At 41.0% G+C, this 18,306-nt stretch overlaps 2 protein-coding genes across 2 annotated transcripts in view; one reads left to right on the top strand and one right to left on the bottom strand.

The window, feature by feature from the left end:
- The window catches only part of C2H9orf85 (chromosome 2 C9orf85 homolog), a 61,685-nt gene extending 55,843 nt beyond the window's left edge, over positions 1-5,842 (bottom strand). The window contains exon 1 of the mRNA XM_041744681.1: positions 5,622-5,842. Coding sequence (XP_041600615.1) covers positions 5,622-5,723 — 102 coding nt within the window. The 5' untranslated portion in view covers positions 5,724-5,842. The remainder of the gene's footprint in view (positions 1-5,621) is intronic.
- An 860-nt stretch (positions 5,843-6,702) lies between these two features.
- ABHD17B (abhydrolase domain containing 17B, depalmitoylase) overlaps positions 6,703-18,306 on the top strand; it is a 51,953-nt gene continuing 40,349 nt past the window's right edge. Inside the window, exon 1 of the mRNA XM_041744680.1 lies at positions 6,703-6,829. The gene's annotated coding sequence lies outside the window, so the exon portion shown is untranslated. The remainder of the gene's footprint in view (positions 6,830-18,306) is intronic.

Raw genomic sequence — 18,306 nt, forward strand, 5'->3', positions numbered from 1 at the left:
TCTCTGCCTTTCTCTCTGTCTCTCATGAATAAATAAATAAAATCTTTAACAACAACAAAAAAGATACCTTTCTACCTCATCAGAAGCTGAGGGATCTGACTATATAAGCATCACAGTAGGGAGTGAAAGGAGCTCCACCCCTGCCACAGGGCCCAGACTGAATAGAAGGGACCCATTCCAAACAGCCCAATCTGTGATATGTGACACCACAGGCAGTCACACCTTGTGAGGAGAGACTCTCTCTGGCATATTTCAAAAAGGTAGTGTTTAGGGGCAATGGCAATAAAGCATGTCTTTGTTCTGACCCTAATGTGGTGTCAAGCTGCTATTACACACAAAAATGCAGTATTAAAAAACAACACTGGGGATCCTGGAGTGGCTCAGCGGTTTAGCATCTGCCTTCCACCCAGGGCCTGATCCTGGAGACCCGGGATCGAGTCCCATGTTGGGCTCCGTACATGGAACCTGCTTTTCTCTCTCTCTGCCTATGTCTCTGCCTCCCTCTCTCTCTTTCTCTATGTCTTTCATGAATGAATAAATCAATAAAATCTTAAAAAAAAAAAAAAAAACACCAAAAAAATAAATAAATAAAAAACAACACTGGGTCACCTGGCGGCTCAGTGAGTAGAGCACCTGACTCTAGATGTCAGAGTAGTGAGTTGGAGTCCCGCACTGGGTGTAGAGATTACTTAAAAACAACAACTGCAACACACATGCACAAAAGAAGGGTTTTGATTTATTTGCCCTCAAGGGCGCCTAGCACAGACATCACCTAATCAATGGCTAGCCATGTACTAGTTACATAACTTTGGATCAGTACATCATTTATCACTAAGTCCTAACTTCCCAATATGCAGAATGAGATAATTATAGCAACTATCTTAGGGTAATTTTTTTTTTAAGATTTTATTTATGTATTTGAGAGAGAAAGAAATCGAGGGCATGCATGCACTAGTAGGGGCAAGGGGCAGAGGTAGACGGAGAGAGAATCTCAGGCAGACTCTGAGCCAAGTGCGGCCTGGCTCATGGCTCAATCCCAAGACCCTAAGATCACGACCTGGAGTGAAATTAAGAGTTGGCACTCAACCAACTGTGCCAGCTTGGTGCCCCTTAGGGTCATTTTGAAGATCAAAATTAGATGATGCAGGGGTACCTCCATGGCTCAGGAGGTTGAACATCTCCCTTTGTCTCAGGTCACAATCTCAGTGTCCTGGGCTGAAGCTCCACATGGGGCTCTCTGCTCAGTGGGGAGTCTGCTTCTCCTTCTCCCTCAGGCCACTCTCTTTCTCAAATAAATAAAGTTAAATTTAAAAAACAAAACAAAACAAAACTAGATGATGTATTTCAAGTATGTATAGTGGATAACACATTTAAGAACATCAATATTATTTGCTGCTAACAAAACTATTTCCAAAACGGTTTAGAGAGTACAGCTTCAGATCTTCATTTTCTTTTTCCATTTCAAGGTAAAGACCAGAGTTTGCCAAAGTGAGTGCGTTCCTCCCAAAATTTGTTCAAATTCAGTATGTATTATGTAAACCAAAAGGTTCCATATCCAAGCAAGTTTTGGTTAAATAACTTTTTTAAACTGCAGAACTTCTCAGTGTTGTATGTAATGCACACTACAATCCCTAAAAGTGAGACTCAGAATACACTATTTCCAAAGTAATTAACCATGAAACTGACTCTTGCCTCACAGAGATGTGATCTGGGGGGCACTTTAGGAAATGCTAGGAAAAACAACACTAACTGTATACATAAAAAAAATAGTATCAAAAAAAAATAGTATCCTATAGTATATATCCAAATATGCTCTTCCCTTTTCATTTAGTTAAATGCTATCCATCCTTTAGAACCTGGGGATGTCTTCTTTCAGCCTTCAAACTTAAGACTTTCTGCTTGACACCTTCAGGTTCCCTTAGACTTTTCTTTCATGGCCCTTACTGCAATTTGTATTAACATACTTGAGAGATTATTTGATTACTGCTTTCATCTCACTCACCAAGCTATATTATGCTCAACCTTATACCAATAGCATCTAGCACGATGTCTGGTGCCAGATAACAGATGTGGAACAAATGTGCCGGATAACAGATGTGGAACAAATATGCGAATCCAAGAATTTCAGTGCAGCTTGTCACAGTGAAAAACTGAAAACAATCTAAGCATTTACTAACAGGAAAGTTAGGTACTCTACATTTATATTATATTAGATGGCCATTAAAAAGAACAAGCTTAATCTTTGTGTTTGGACATACCCACTTTAATTGAATGAGAAACAAAAATGTACTTTATTACACATATACTATATTATGCATAGACATCTAAAAACACACAAATTCTTAACAAAAAAATTAACAGTGACTACACTTGAAGAGGAACAGGACTGGGAAAAGGTACTTCCACTTTTATACTTTATACATGTCTCTATTTTCAATATTCTCCAAGAAGTATGCATTTCTTTGTAATTAATTGCTTTGAGCATATGCTCAAAATTCCCATATGCTCTAGGCTCAGTTCATATTTGTATCACTGTTTCTCAAAGATATTTTTGTAATGATCCCCATAGCAATCTTGAGAGATAAATAAGAGACAGTAATTACCCTGTATTAAAATTAAAATTAAATTAAAAGCTAGACATAAACTGCTTAACATCACAAAGCAAAATAAACAACAGAACTGAGGCTAAAATGTGCATCTTTTTTCTTAGTCCAATATATTCTTTTCATTACACATCACTGCCTTTTCAGAAAGGGACACAAAGCAGTCTTTTTTTTTTTAATTTTTTTTTTTTTTATTTATTTATGACAGTCACACAGAGAGAGAGAGAGAGAGAGGCAGAGACACTGGCAGAAGGAGAAGCAGGCTCCATGCACCGGGAGCCCGATGTGGGATTCGATCCCGGGTCTCCAGGATCGCGCCCTGGGCCAAAGGCAGGCGCCAAACCGCTGCGCCACCCAGGGATCCCAAAGCAGTCTTGATACAATCAACATTTTAGTACCAAACGACCAGAAGAGATTTAAACCTATTCCCATCTCAGCAAATCATGAGAGGACACTGCAGGCCAATTGCCATGGAGGCCTCTTTTAAGTAATCCCAGTGAAAGACAGGTTACAAAATCCTGGGACATGGTTCTATTAGATGACTCCATTATATTCAGCTGACATCTTTCTCTGTAACTTTGGCCTTTTGGTCCAAGTTTGGCCAATAGGAAGACTATAGAGTAAGCTTCTCTCATCTTCTGGATTATATTCGAACATATGAAGACAGCTATCACCATGTCCTTTTGAGAATGGGTGTTTTACTTATACAACCTTCCCAATAAAACACCTGTCAGTATCCCACTTCTATTCTTGGTCAAGTCTTGACCATCTGGTTGGCAGAAAAGGAAATTATTATGCAGGACTCCTGCAAACTCATGAGGTACAAATAGGCAACTGTCATTACAGTCCTTTAAGGAGTCCTTTATTTTTTAATTTATTTTTTATCTTTTTATTTTTTAAGGAGTTCTTTAAGTAAGAGAGTTAGAGAGTTACCATGCACTCTCGCCACTCCTCTGTTGGATGGCACCAAATCAAACAGTTTTCTGGTATAAAACAGGAATGAAGACAGGGTCAGATGTTTCTGACAAAATCTTGGCTTTAGACAGCTGCACAGAACTGGTTCAAGAATTTGTTATGAACACAGCCAATATTACTCCTCCATTAGACAATCAACTTAATTTTTCCTCAGTAAAATATTTCTTGCTGTTTTGGTCAGATTTTCTTTTTTTTTTTTTTTTCTTTTTTTAAGATTTTATTTATTTATTCATGAGAGACAGAGAGAGAGAGAGGGGCAGAGACACAGGCAAAGGGAAGAGCAGGCCCCATGCAGGGAGCCCAACGTGGGACTCCATCTGGGACTCCAGGATCACACCCTGGGCGGAAGGCAGGCAATAAAACCCCTGAGCCACCTGGGCTGCCCTGGTCGATTTTCCAATAACAAAATACCCGGTCATTCTACCAATGGACAAATGAGACTTCCTCATTATTTAAAAGAGGCAAAGAAATTAATGATAAAAGCTATAAAATGAACCTTAGTGACTGAGTTTGAGATCATGAAAAGATTTAAGAGAATAATGACAAGTTTTTTAGAGAACACCAAAAAAATGGAACAATGAAAAAAGCACAAGTACAAGGTCAAGAAGTCTTATACTTAAAACCACAAGAGGTAGAGTAAGCGACATTGTAGCTAAATATTAAAACTATCTTTTACCATCTGATGAAAACCATTCAGAATTATTATTATTTTTTTATTTTTATTTATTTATTTATGATAGTCACAGAGAGAGAGAGAGAAGCAGAGACACAGGCAGAGGGAGAAGCAGGCTCCATGCACCGGGAGCCCGACGTGGGATTCGATCCCAGGTCTCCAGGATCACGCCCTGGGCCAAAGGCAGGCGCCAAACCACTGCACCACCCAGGGATCCCAACCATTCAGAATTAAATGCTTGTGCAAAAGCTCAGAGCAAAAATATAGGACAAGACAGACATCTCTTTGGAAGAGCACAGCTTTTTATCCTGGTTTACCGATTGATGACCACAAACATGGGTCCATCAAATGCTGCTTCAGGTTTTCTTTCTGAATCTCAACCTAAGTAAGGGAAAGGAGAGGTCCTCTGAACACCCAACTGAAAATATCCCTCCTTCCTCTTCCTTACTGAGCTATCTTTCACGTCATTTGAAAGAGTTTATCATAATTTGTAATTATGTATCTTTGTGCCTGCTTGTTGTCCAATGACCCAGAAAACTATAAGCCCCTTGAAGGCAGAGTCCACTCTTCAATGCTGCAAACACATGAACATAGGGTTTGTACTTGGAGGGTGCTCACAAGTATCTACAAGGTGAGTAAGTGAAGACAGAGAAAAAGAAAAGGAGATCAGAGATTACCATAAAGCTGACTTTGCTTTCCTACTAAATGTTAAGAAATTAATCACCTAATGGACACTTATCATGACCGAGAATAATGCGTACATCATTTAGTTTAGCCTCGGAGCAGACATCTGAATTTTCTTCCAGGTCACAGAAATCCTCCTAAAGAAGCGAATGACTGACAAACCAACAAAACTAGCATTTTTATACTAGCCAAAGAATTTGACCCTCAAAACAATCATACAAGAGACAATTATGTTGGGCAGAACACTGGGGCTGAGTTCTTGATCTTTCACATTCTCCCTACGAACCTATGGGCTTGGAATTTCCACAGAGGAATCGTGGCTGCATAAACTTGGTGAGACACTCGTGCCATAATCCTCGTCTGCAGTCTCCTACTGCAGACGTAGGAGCCAGATGGGAACAGCTCAACCACCAATGCTCCCATTTGCATTTCAGGTTTGATGAGGGACCCGTTCACTCGAAGCAACTGGTTAAGTGTGGACCGCCAACTGTATTTACGAGGAGGTAACACGTCCAGGTCAAAGAGAGGGCGTGGGAATATCATTTTAGAAAAGGCTGCGTTGCAGCCAAGACTAACTCTGGGCTGCGGTCCACATTCGCTCTCGCCAATTCCTCTCATTTCCTCTTTCCCCTCCACTGAGCCATTCCTTCCTAGAGTCCCATTGGGTGCAACAGGCAGGTTCCTACCTTGGTCTGAACACTCTTATCAAACTTGTCATTTTTGAAGCTAAACGTATTCTGGTGCCTCTGAGGCCTGGAACGAGCCACGTTCCCTTTCTGGGAGCTCATCGTGGAAACCACGATCGTCTCGCGTCGGCACAGGGAAGACGCGGGGGAGACCAAGACGCCAGGAGCTCCCCCACGCAGTCCACGCTTCTGCCACTGACCCGGAAGGAACTTCTCCCGCCTTTCCGCCCCCGCCCCCCGCCAGCCCACGTGACCCACCGCGGAGGTCAAAGGCCACCCTCGGTCCCTCAGAACCATCAAGGTTCTCCCACGCGGCCCGGTCTCGACCCATCCCCCTCCGCACCATCTCTCTCTCTCTCTCTCAACCCGGGCGTCTAAATCCCGCTTCCTCCGAAGCGAGAATTTCCCCCATTGGTCCGAACGTGGCTGCCCATCAAGGCGGAGAGGCGGGGAGCCTTTGCTGTCATTGGCTCCTCGTTTCCGCAGTCCCCGCCTCCTGCCGACTCAGCTCAGCCTCTCCCGGCGCCCGACTCCGCTGGGCGGCCTGTGATTGGTGGAAGTCGGGCTAAGCTGGCCTGCGTCCCTCCCCCGGCCCGCTCGCAGGCTGGAGCCCGGGTCAGCTTGGCATCTTCCTCCAGTCAGTGACCAAGTCCAGCCGCGGCCAGGGCTCTGCTCGCCCCTCGGTTCCCTTGCAGCCTTCCTCCCGCCACCGGAGCCAGCCCCGCGGTGGCAAGCTGAGGAGGAGCCAAGAAAGGAGCACTAAGGAGAAGAAAGAGCTGGCTGGGTCTGGTTGGTGTCTGCAGTGCCAGAAAGGGAGGCGGCGGCGGCGGCGGCGGCTGCGACCACGGCCGCGCGGGACGTGAGGCCCGAGAGCAGCCGACGGCGGCGGCCGCCCCAGAGCCTCGCGCCGGGGCCGTTAGTCAGCAGAACGCGAGCCCGTGTGGAGGAGCAGGGCCGGCGCGAGGCGAGGCTCGAGAGCGCGAGCCGCCCCCCCCGGGCGCCGCCGTCCTTCGTCGTCCCGGCGCCGGGGGCTGCAGCCCTCGTCCCCCCCTCCTCGGCCGCGCCCGCCCGCAGGCCGGCACAGTCCGGCGGCGGCGGCGGCGGCGGCGGCGGCGTGGGTCGCACCTTGTGGAGGACAGCGCGTCGGCAGAGGCTGTCTCTCCCGGCCCTTTCTTCCCGACGCCTTGGCCGCGGCCCCTCAGGTGCAGGTGCGTGGGGCCGCGGTGGGCCGGGCTCTGCGGCCGGGCTCGGGGAGGGGGCGCTAGGCCGGAGCCGCAGCGCGGGAGGGCCGAGCCCGGGCCGGGAGGGGGAGGGGGAGGGGAACGGGAGGCGTCTTTGTTGTTGGCGACCGGGATCCCTCTCGGCGGCGGCGGAAGGCGAGGAAGCCGCGGAAGCCGCCTCGGGTCGAGCTTCTCCGGTGGCTCGGGGAAGGGGTGGGGAGAGGTCGGAGGGTCGCTGCGTCCCAGAGGCTGTGGGAGCCCGGGGGCGGCAGGGGGTCGGACGGACGGACGGACTGGGAAAGGTCTCGGGTCCGCCTTGCGGAGCAGGGTCTCGTTTCACTTGTTTTGCTCTTCGCCCCGTGGACAGGAAGAGGGGGTCAGGCTCTCCTCCTCCCGGGCTGGCTGTGCGGCTGGCGATGCCCGAAGGCTTTCTCCGGAATGTCCTGGTGTGTGCCAGCCTCGCTCTGACGTGGGATCGGCCCGGTTCCCGCGGTTCCCGGCGGGCCGTCGCAGGGTTCCTTTTCTCGGGGCGGCTCTGCCTGAATCTTAACCTGTTTCAAACTCTGCCCTCGAACCCTAGGCTGGGCTCCTCCGTAGTTGCTTTTGAGTTGGAAAAGGAGAGATTTTGTTTGGAAATTTCTTTTTGACCCTAAAACGAAAGTTCTGTCGAGTTAGAGTACCGTTGTGTAGGGCTCTTGTGTGCGCGCGTGTGTGTAAAGAAAAGTGAGTTTAACCCCAGCTTTTTGTAAGAAAAAAAAAGTTCAGAGCTTTGATCCTTGGGAGATTTCTGCCAATGCCAGAACACAGGGTTGTTTTTTTTTTTTTTTTTTTAAGTGATGCTGTGATCTAAGTCTGCGTGAGGTGGGTTTGATAAGCAAAATGATGAATAACGGAATACAGAGAGGGTGACCTTTAAATTTTGGCTGTTTATGAAAAGGTGTTTTTAATATGTTTCGTAATATATATGCATATAATACTTCATCCGCAAGATGATTCATTGATTTTTTTTTTTTAAGGCTCTAATAAAAAATTTTGGAGATCTTGTGTCAGCATTTGGAACTGCCAAATGAGTCTGAGTAAAAAGTCAGGTATATGTTGTAATAGCGTGTATCTGTTTATGTTAACAGGAAAACTTAAAATGAACTTTTCTCCATAGTTTGTCTTTTCATGTGTGGATACCATACATTCAATTGTGGAACATATCTAGTATCTAATCATAACCAATATTTTAATGATCGTAATTACCAGTGTTCTTTTTTGGGACCCAACTCTTCGCTTGTTGCTTAATTTTTGAGATTTAGAGGTGGTGGCTTAAAGAACAGGGGAAATAGACATGTTTCAACCTATAAAAGCAATAAAATCCCTGTTGTACAGTAATTTTATTATTTGAGGTCCATGAGGAAATGAATAGCACCCTCGCCCATATTTTGACCTCTCTTTTCTCCTACTCTAATATTAATAAGGTTAATTGGAAAGGATAGGATTAGATTTTTAGCAGGCTAGGCAGTTTTAATTTTGTCCCTTGCTGTGCAGGACTGTAGTTGGTAAGTGGTTTGTTTCCTTGAGTTTCTTTCCCCACTTTGAAATACGTATGAAATGATGTCTGAAAAATAATTTTCTATTTCCTGTGACTGACAAAATCATCATAAAACATCATTGCAAAATAATGTTTTTGATGAACATTATTATGAACACAAAAGAACTAGGCAATTAGTGTCTGTTCCAAGTTCTGTCACTAAATTGGTCTCCAACTACAAGCAAAGCTATCCCACATCTGAATCCGTTTCTCCATCTGTAATATAGGGCTAATAAGATGTGCCACCTCCTCACTTTATAGAGAACTAACAGTTACTTTGGTTATGTGACATTGATTTAGTTTATTAATGAGAGTGTTTTTCAATGCAGTTCTCTTATTTTTGTATCAGGAATTTCAATTCCTTGGTGAAGAATTAGCCTAAAGAAATAATTCTAATAAGGAGAAGGTCTATCCATATGCCACCATCTAAGAATTGAGAACAAAATTTCTTCCATGTTAAGATTGCTGTTAATATCTTTAGAATCAGTGATGATGAGAAAATAGAGAGTGACAAATTAGCTTGGTTGGTTTATTTACTGGTAGATCTTGTTTCTAATATATCCAAGGTTTTGTTCCACCTTTCCTACCATGTTAAGAAAATTCTCATATAAGTTGCCCTTTATTATACCTCTCAAACCCAGCCTTGTGAGTTGGGGAGGAAAAGTGATGTTTTATGACAATTTTACAAATAAAATAAAGCCAGGGGAAGTTAATTCTTTGAATTGCCTAAAGCTACATAATTTGTAAGAAGCAGAACTGAGACTTGAACCGGAATTTCCTGACTTCTAGTCCTGAATCCTTTGCTCTTGGAGCAGTGTTTTCCAAACAGCTGTCTGGACCCAATAGTTTTTGCCAATTCAGGTGAAATGAGAATATAACAATCTAAGTATTGGCAACATACAATATAATGAATATCCATGCATCCATTACTCAGTTGAAGAAATCTACAAAACAAAATGAAGCTTCCTTTGTACTTTGAACAGTCCTCTTAAATCCTACTTCCTCTTTCCCCCATTCCCAACCACTAACCAGAAATTAAAATGCTTCCTTCCTATCCACATGTTTATACTTAACTACATGCCTTTATGTCCTTTAACATTGTATAGCTTTTCTTTGATTATTTTAAAACTATTTAAATGTTTGTATGGGTAGCCTGCTTTCCAAATTCAATTTGCCAAGATTTATCTGTTCATTCAGGTAACTAGTTTATTTTTACAGCAATAAAGGTATGTGTTTCATTATGTAACTCAGATTTCTGTTGGTCATTTTAGTTTTTTCCAATTACTTCTTAAACACTGAACGAAATTTTCTTGTATATGTTTACTTAGGTACATGTGCAAGACTTCCTTTAGGGCAGTGGTTTTGAGCCTATATCCCATTTTTATAGAAACAGTTTATAACATCCCCAATAATGCACTAAAATGAAATTCAAAATAATCAACTTTCATTCATTTGAAACTTAACTTACAAACTTATAATAAAATTAAAACTTAGAGTAAATTTACATTATACTAAAATATAAGAATTTATCACAAAGTATTGTGTCTCACTATGTAGATACTCAGACCAAACCACACTCTAATCTTGCTACCAAGTGTGATAGTGGACTAGTAAAATCAGAATCCTGGGAGCTTGTTAGAAATCAGAAACTCAGGCCCTACCCTACTGACGCATGCTGAATTTTAAGAAGATTCCCAGGTGATTTGTGCGCACATTAAAATGCTAGAGGCACTGCTAGAAGAAACAGTAGTAGTCAGACACTTTGCACCAGTGTTTAGTATCACAATGAATAGATTAAGCTACCGATGCAAATTAAAACAGGTGTGTTGAATTGGCTGTTCAAATACCAATGGTGGCACTGTTGTTGATAAAACAGTTTCTGAAATAATGAACTGTTTTCAGTAAAGTTTGGACCAAAAAAATGCAGTCTTCTCTCTTTACACAGTGGTTGCATTCTTTAAAATCTTCATCTATATTAAAGCAATGGAAATATATTTTGTTTAAGTCCTGTTTTTAAATATCTGACCGTATGTCCCCCACCCCCTGCCTCATTCCCTTAAATGAGTGACCAACAGAATATTCAAAAGTCATGAGACATGGGACAGCATCATCTCTATGTGCCAAGAGTGCCTGGCATCCCTGGAAGCTATTCAGTAGTGCCCCCTATTGTTATACAACTAAAAAGCCATCACTGAGAAGATTGCACTGGGATGTAAATCTAATGGTAGTATGTTAGAACAAAGGGTATGTATCAGCAGCTTCTTTTTTTTATATTTTTTATTTTTTCTTTAAGATTTTATTGATTTATTCATGAGAGACAGGCAGAGGAAGAAGCAGGCTCCATGCAGGGAGCCCGATGTGGGACATGGGACCTGGGACTCCAGGATCACGTCCTAGGCCGAAGGTGGCGCTAAACCGCTGAGCCACCTGGTCTGCCCTGAGCAGCTTCTTTAACTTTATTGGATAACCACCAGTTTTCTCTCATGTATTTCTATAAGGAATGGATGAAGGAATCTATTTTTCCACTTTCCAAATACTTTATTAGACTGCTTATGGTTTGCCGTTCTGAGGAGTATGTGAAATGTGGTACCTCATTGCATTTTTTTTTAAAGATTTTATCTATTTGACAGAGCACAAGCCTATATCCCAGTAGCAGCAGAGGGAGAGGGAGATACTTAACCCACTGAGCCACCCAGGCACCCCCTCACTGCAGTTTTCATTTGCATGTCTCCAGTTAGTCCTGTAGTTGAGAATAATTTGAGAACACTTTATTTGGGGGGCATTCATGTTCCTTTTCTGTGAGTTGCTTATTAGTTTTTTTTTTTTTAATGAGATTGTTTATCTTACTGATTCATAAATGCTTGTTATGTATTCTGGATAACAATGCTTAGTAGCCTTCACAAATATCTTCCAGTCTTTAGCATGTCTTTTCACTGTAAATATGGTTTTTTTGTACAACTTAATGTGTTGGGTTTTTTAAAAAATATTTTATTTATTTATTCATGGGAGAAGCAGGCTCCAAGCAGAGCCTGATGAGGAACTCGATTCCTTGAACTCGTGGCTCCAGGATCCTGCCCTGGGCAGAAGGGAGGCTCCCAGCCACTGAGCCACTCAGGCGTCCCTGACTTAATGTTCTTAATTTTAAAGTCAAATATATATATATATATATATATATAATTTTAAGATTCATTTTATTTTTTTTAAGATTTTATTTATTCATGAGAGACACAGAGAGAGAGAGAGAGGCGGAGAAGCAGGCTCCATACAGGGAGTCTGCCATGGGACTCGATCCTCCAGGATGGGCTGAAGGCGGCGCTAAACTGCTGAGCCACCGGGGCTGCCCAAGATTCATTTATTTAAGTAGTCTCTACACTGAGGTGGAACTTGAACTCATGACCCCAAGATCAAGAGTTGCGTGCTCTGCTGACTAAGCCAAGCGGGTGCTCCTAGTCAAATGCATTTTATAATCGTGCTTTTTTTTTTTTTAAGGGAAGTCTTTTTTTATCCTGAGGTTGTGAGGATTCTGATAACAGCTTTTTAAAGAATTACTTTTCATTTTAGGTCTTAAATTCACACAAAAACTATTTTTGTTTTTATTTTATTTTTTAAAGATTTTTATTTTTATTCATGAGTCAGAGAGAGGGGCAGAGGCAGAGGGAGAGACAGGTTCCCCGAGGGGAACCTGATGCAGGACTCGATCCCAGGATCCCGGCATCACGACCTGAACCACCCAGGTACCCCGGGACTATTTTTATGTAATGAGGTATATGTGGATCTGAATTTACCTATTAGTAAAATCACTACTCTCCATAGTGAAACTATGTCATTTTTATGTTAATGTGTTTTGATGAAATTAAAGATAGATTGTATTTGGTTTTTAATATTCCTTTATAGGAAAATTAAAATTTGGCTACTCTGTCATTCCAACTTTTAAAAAATCTGATTTTTGAAATTCCTCAGTTTTGGGGACCACTGCTTTACTTTCATTCCCATGTTTCTTCTCTACCTTAAATTCAGCCTCTCAAGCATCACAGAAGGTGAGCAGGCAGTACTGATCATTCATCATTTGCATCCTTTACATTTTGTTTTATTTTACTTGTGTTTTTATCACTTTTTATTCTGGCTAGAATAGTTTTAATGGTTATGACCCTAATTTTTAAACAGAATTTTAGACTAAATTCACATATTATTTTGATGTTAATTTGGCTCAGAAATAGGTCCTGTTTTATTTTCCCTAGAATTCAAAATGAGAATGGCTAGGCAAGTAAGTTCTTACATATAGGTAGAGGTGAAAAGTAGTAAAAGAAAATTGGGTCAGGGTCTACTGTGTGTCATTACTATTTTAGAGTTTGGAGGTACAGGGGGTACATCTATAAAGAATACAAGCAAATATCCTTAGCTTCCTAGGCCTGCCACGTAGCAGAGGACTGTTGGCTATATGCAGAATTTTAAACCTATCTAAGATTTGGAAAGTGACAAATACTTCTAAAGAAAAGGTAAAGCATAGGGGGAATTAAAGGAGTCAGTTTGACCTATTAAATAGGGTGGTTAAGGGTAAGCTTCATTGAGAGGAGGGAGCAGCAAAGACAAGACACTAGCCGTGCAGATATTAGCAAAATCTTGGAAGAGTGGACAGAGTATAGTCTTTAAGTTAAATATGTATCCTTGGCTTTCCCATGTAATAAGTTGTGTGAACTTGGACAAATTAACTGAGTTAAAAACCTGAAGCCTTGATTTCCTCATGTATAAAAGGATGATAACCTGAGAAAAGTATTATTAAGATTAAAGGAGATAACAAGTGAAAACACCTACCTCCTGCCCCCACCTAGTTCTCATGTGGCACTCTGTACTTTATTTTCATAACATCACAGTGTAATTATCTGTGTCACCAGATAAATTGATAAATTTTATCCCACCTCTTCTGAAATACTAATGAGAAGAACCAGTCAGTGTTATATTTTATTAACACATAGTCATTCGTAAACTACCTTTAACCCTTTTTTATGCGAAGATCTCAGATTTGTTGAGAATGTTGTGTATTTGTGCTAGAGCCTCAAAGTGCTTTAGCCTATTGATCACAGCACACCATCTTTGTGATGGAGGTAGGGGATAGATACATATCATCTTGCATTTGGGATGAATTGACACTGCTAAATGGTATAAAATGACAAAGAAGGCCAAGGAGAATTTGGATGAAATCCAAATATATTTGGTTTTATTTTCCCTGTGCTGCTTTTTTCCCTTTTTTCCCCCTTTCTTCAATACAGCTAAAGTATAAAACAAAAACACGTAGCTTACGTTGTTAGATTGTAGCATTTGGAAAATCATTATGACACAAACAATATTGTAGTTATGACTATTTTGTTTTCCCCCATGAAGCTTCTCATTGTATCTAACTAAGGAGGTAGTATTAGATAGAATTGGCAGTAGAGTTAGAGGTCTTTACTATTATAAATAGATACTGGTAAGGAAATTTCAAACAGTATGGTTGTCTTGGGTTATTAAACATATTTAAGATGTCACATTAAAAGAACAGGATTAAGACAAAATGAGTATATGCTTTTAGTGTAGGTCAGGGTAGAGAAGAAAAGGGGTTGACATAACCTTATTAACTTGGGATAAGCAAATCTGCGTTATATCCTCAGCAAACCTTAAGTAGAGCAAGAGTGCCCCTATGAACAAAAATTGAAGACAATAATTTTATCAACTCGGTAAACTTGTTTGACTTCTGAATTTAGATTTTTTTTTTTTTTAAGATTTGTTTATTCATGAGAGAGAGAGAGAGAGGCAGAGACACAGGCAGAGGGGAGAAGCAGGCTCCATTCAGGGAGCCCGACATGGGACTCCATCCCAGGTCTCCAGGATCAGGCCCTGGGCTGCAGGCGGCGCTAAACCACTGTGCCACCAAGGCTGCCCCCTAAATGTGTTTTTAAGATTAAAATCAATTGAAACAATTCCTCTAATAAACTTTTCTCCAAAAAATGCCATCCACCAACTGTGACCTAGATATTTTTTTTTACTCTAGCCTAGACATCTCCAACCCCAAAAGTAAAAATTATTCTTTGCACTTAAGTTATTACCAAGGAAATAATGCCATTCAGTAACTGCTTTTGGCAAGCTTATAACTAAAACACTGAGTTCCATTTTGTTCAGAGCTTTTTAACAGACCTTATTGACACTTGTATTAATAAAGATTTAGGGCAGTAAAGTTAATAGGATTGAGGAGAACATTTTAAAATTATACATTAAGGACATTCAGATATAATTCTCTAGGGTAATGGTTTTCAATTTTTTGGGTTAGAATTCCTTAGAAAGACATTTTGTTTTATAACTTGATAGATGCGTATGCACTCCAAAAAAGTTTCATTGAAGGGATTAAATCTGTCAGCATGAGCATTCTTCAGGGGAGATTTTCTCCCCCTAGAGAAAGAAGTAAAAGTTGGCTTTTAAAAAAAATAGTAAAAGTTGTGTCATTTGTTTGTAGAGGAAGTGATTGAGTTGGGGGAATTTAACCAATGGAGAAGGAACGGTATGCACAAAGGCATAGAGGGAAGAAAGAATTGGTCTCACTGAGGAGAATAGTATGTTCAGTAGAATGCATGAATAGGCAAATGCTCAGAAATGAGGCTAGAGAGTAGGAAGCAGAGAGGGTAAAGGAATCATGTATGACGTATACTAAAGAATTCGATTTATTTACGAGGACTATAAGGCCCGTTAAAAGATTTTAAACAGGAAAGTGACATCACCTGATAGCAGTGTAGAGTGTGAATTAGAAGAGTATGATACAGATAATAGTGAGTGATTCTATTATGTTAAATAAAAAGTTTTTAAGCGAAGATGTGGCTGAGGGAGTGAAGAGAGATACATAGGAGACAGGCCTTGATTGAATGAGGAATGAAGAGAAAGGAAAGATAGAGGGCAGTACACATGGAGATAACTCAGAGTCTATAGCTTACAGGAGAAGTCTGTGCTAGAGATTGAAGTTTTTAGATTTAGGCCTCTTTAGTGTGTAAGAGGTAGTTGAAGCCATGGGTACAGTTGAGATAAAAAGACTGGAAGACAAAGAACCCAAGTAATAATTAAACCCATGGGCTTGGGTGAATTAAACAAAAGAGGAAGACAAAAGGCCAATCTGTAAAAATAATAATAAAACTGAAGAGGTCACCAGAAAAACCAAGACTGGAAGTTAGTTTCAAGAAGGAAAGAAAGGACAGTGGTGTTTAATGCCACAGATGATTTTATAAATTGAAGACTGAGAAGTACCCAGTGCACTTTGGGGAAAAAATTTTTTAAGAATTCATCTGTTTGAAAAGAGCGGGCAAGAGAGTGTGTGTGCACATGGCAGGGGCCAAGGCAGAGGTAGAGGGAGAAGTAGACTCACTGCTGATCAGGGAATTCATCACGGGGCTCAGTCCCAGGATCCTGGGATCATGACCTGCTGAGGGCAGATGCTTAACCTGACTGAGCCACCCAGGTGCCCCTGCACTTTGAAATTTTAAGACGTTGTTGGTAATCTTAAATGGGTCAACAATTTTATGGTAGATGTTAGATTACAATTCATTTATGGAAGATTGGGAAGTGAGAAATAAAAAGTTTGATTCTGAAGAACACTCAGAGATGGTAATTAGAATCCAGATATAGGGCACCTTTGGTGGCTCAGGTCTTAATTCCAGGGTTCTGGGATCTAGCCCCACATCAGGCCCCCTGCCCAGTGGGGAGCCTCTTCTTGCTCTCAAATAAAATCTTTTTTTTTTTTAAGGACCTAGATATAGATGTATACTCACTTGTTTTATTTTATTTTTATTTTTTAAAGATTTTATTTATTTATTCATAGAGACAGGCAGAGGGAGAAGCAGGCTCCATGCAGGGAGCCCGATGCGGGACTTGATCCCGGATCTCCAGGATCACACCCCAGGCTGCAGGCGGCGCCAAACCGCTGCACCACCGGGGCTGCCCTACTCACTTGTTTAAGGAGGGAGGAGAATCTTTTTTTTTTTTTTTTTTTTTTTTTTTTGAGAATCTTGATTATGTTTCTGCACAGAAGATAATGAGCCAGTAGAGCAGGAGAGGCTAAGGATACAGGAAACAGGATAATTGATTAGGCAGGGTCTTTGAAGATGCTAGAGACATTGAAACAATCTAGAATATGTGGAGGGATTGGTTATGAGGGAATTAGAACTTAAAGGAATGAAAAGGCAATCAGGATTCAATGAATTGATTTCTAAGGTTCAGAAGGAGATTATCAAATATGTACCTGCCTGTTCCAAGTAAAAGAACCATCTTTTTCTGCATCTAGTATGCCAGGAATTTAGATGTTACCTTATTTAAATATTCCTAGCAACTCTTGCAAAGTTTACAGATAGGAAAATTGAGGCTCAGAAGTTGTCTAAAGCCACACAACTAATAGGAAACTAAGCTATGATTTTATTGTTTATGTCTAGCTCCAGAGCTTAGAACTAAAACTTTTTTTGTTTTTAAGGGCCAAATTCCCCCAAAAGGGAAAAACAGTAAGAGGCTTCTAATTTGTTTTGCCCAGTGAAATCACTTCAAAAAAAATGTTTTTAACTTAGTGCCTGTTAAAATTTTTTAATTTTTTTACGTAGTTTTTCACAAAACGTTGTATTTTAACAAAAATAAGAAGGACATAATGTCCAAACAAATAGAAGGCAAACCTGTAAAAAATCATTAAGCCCACTACTATTATCTGTAGCTTTCTCATTTTGCCAAAGAATAACTTTATCATAGACCAGTACCGGTCCTCAAACCACCCTTTCCAAAAGACTCATGAAATGACAATATTTTACACAAAAATATAGTACATTGTTACTTCAGTTGTTACTGCTAAACATTTATGTTCAAAGAAACTAAATATTGTATTTCCCTCCTTGTTAGAAACTCGTATTTTGCTGCAAATTGATTTCTAAGGGTTCTCATTACCAAACTTCTGATAAATTAATAAAGTGATAAACTGAAACAACTCTGAGAAATATATAGCATTAATTCCTGAACTCTGGGCAGCCCCGGTGGCTTAGTGGTTTAGCGCTGCCTTCAGCCCAGGGTGTGATCCTGGAGACTTGGGATCGAGTCCCAAGTCAGGCTCCCTGCATGGAGCCTGTTTCTCTGCCTGTATCTCTGCCTGTGTGTGTGTGTGTGTGTCTAATAAATAAATAAAATCTTTTTAAAAAATTTTCTGAACTCTTTTCCTTTTGTTAACATACTAAGTACTTGTGGTTTTGTTTATTATGGTTTATTTTGTCAATTGCTGAAAGCTATTGTAAATCCAAATGTTTCTATTTTTTTTATTTTTAAGTAATCTCTATACCCAGTGTGGGGCTTGAATTTAACAACACGGAAATAGAGTTAACATGCTCCACTGATGGAGCCAGCAAATGCCCTCAAATGTTTTTAGAAATAGGAAATCAAGTTGCTCTAACATTATATCATTACTTACTACCTTACTTTGTTCCTGTTTAGAAATATTCTCCTGTATGCATAAACTGATTGGCTTATAGAAATGTAATGGGGCACTTTGGGTAGCTCAGTTGTAAGTATTAACCTAATCAACTATAACATCCCATCTTTAATCAACACATGTGTGTGACACATTTTTTAGGGTTCCTATCAAAGTCCTAGGCTCCATGTTCTCTAAGTCTGAATTTCTGCTTCTGCCTTTGATGGTACTGGAAAGCCACGCCCTGGCTGAAGGCAGTGCTAAACCGCCGAGCCACCTGGAGCCACCTGGACTGAGCCACCTGCACTGCTCGACATCTGTCCTTTGATCTGTAAATGCTCTAGTGCATAGCTCTAGGACAAAGCACACTTTTTCTGTGAAAGTCCAGGTAGCAACTATTTGAAACCTCTTAGGCTACAATGAGAGTAATACAGAAAA

Source organism: Vulpes lagopus, chromosome 2, assembly GCF_018345385.1.
Source record: "Vulpes lagopus strain Blue_001 chromosome 2, ASM1834538v1, whole genome shotgun sequence".
NCBI lineage: Eukaryota > Metazoa > Chordata > Mammalia > Carnivora > Canidae > Vulpes > Vulpes lagopus.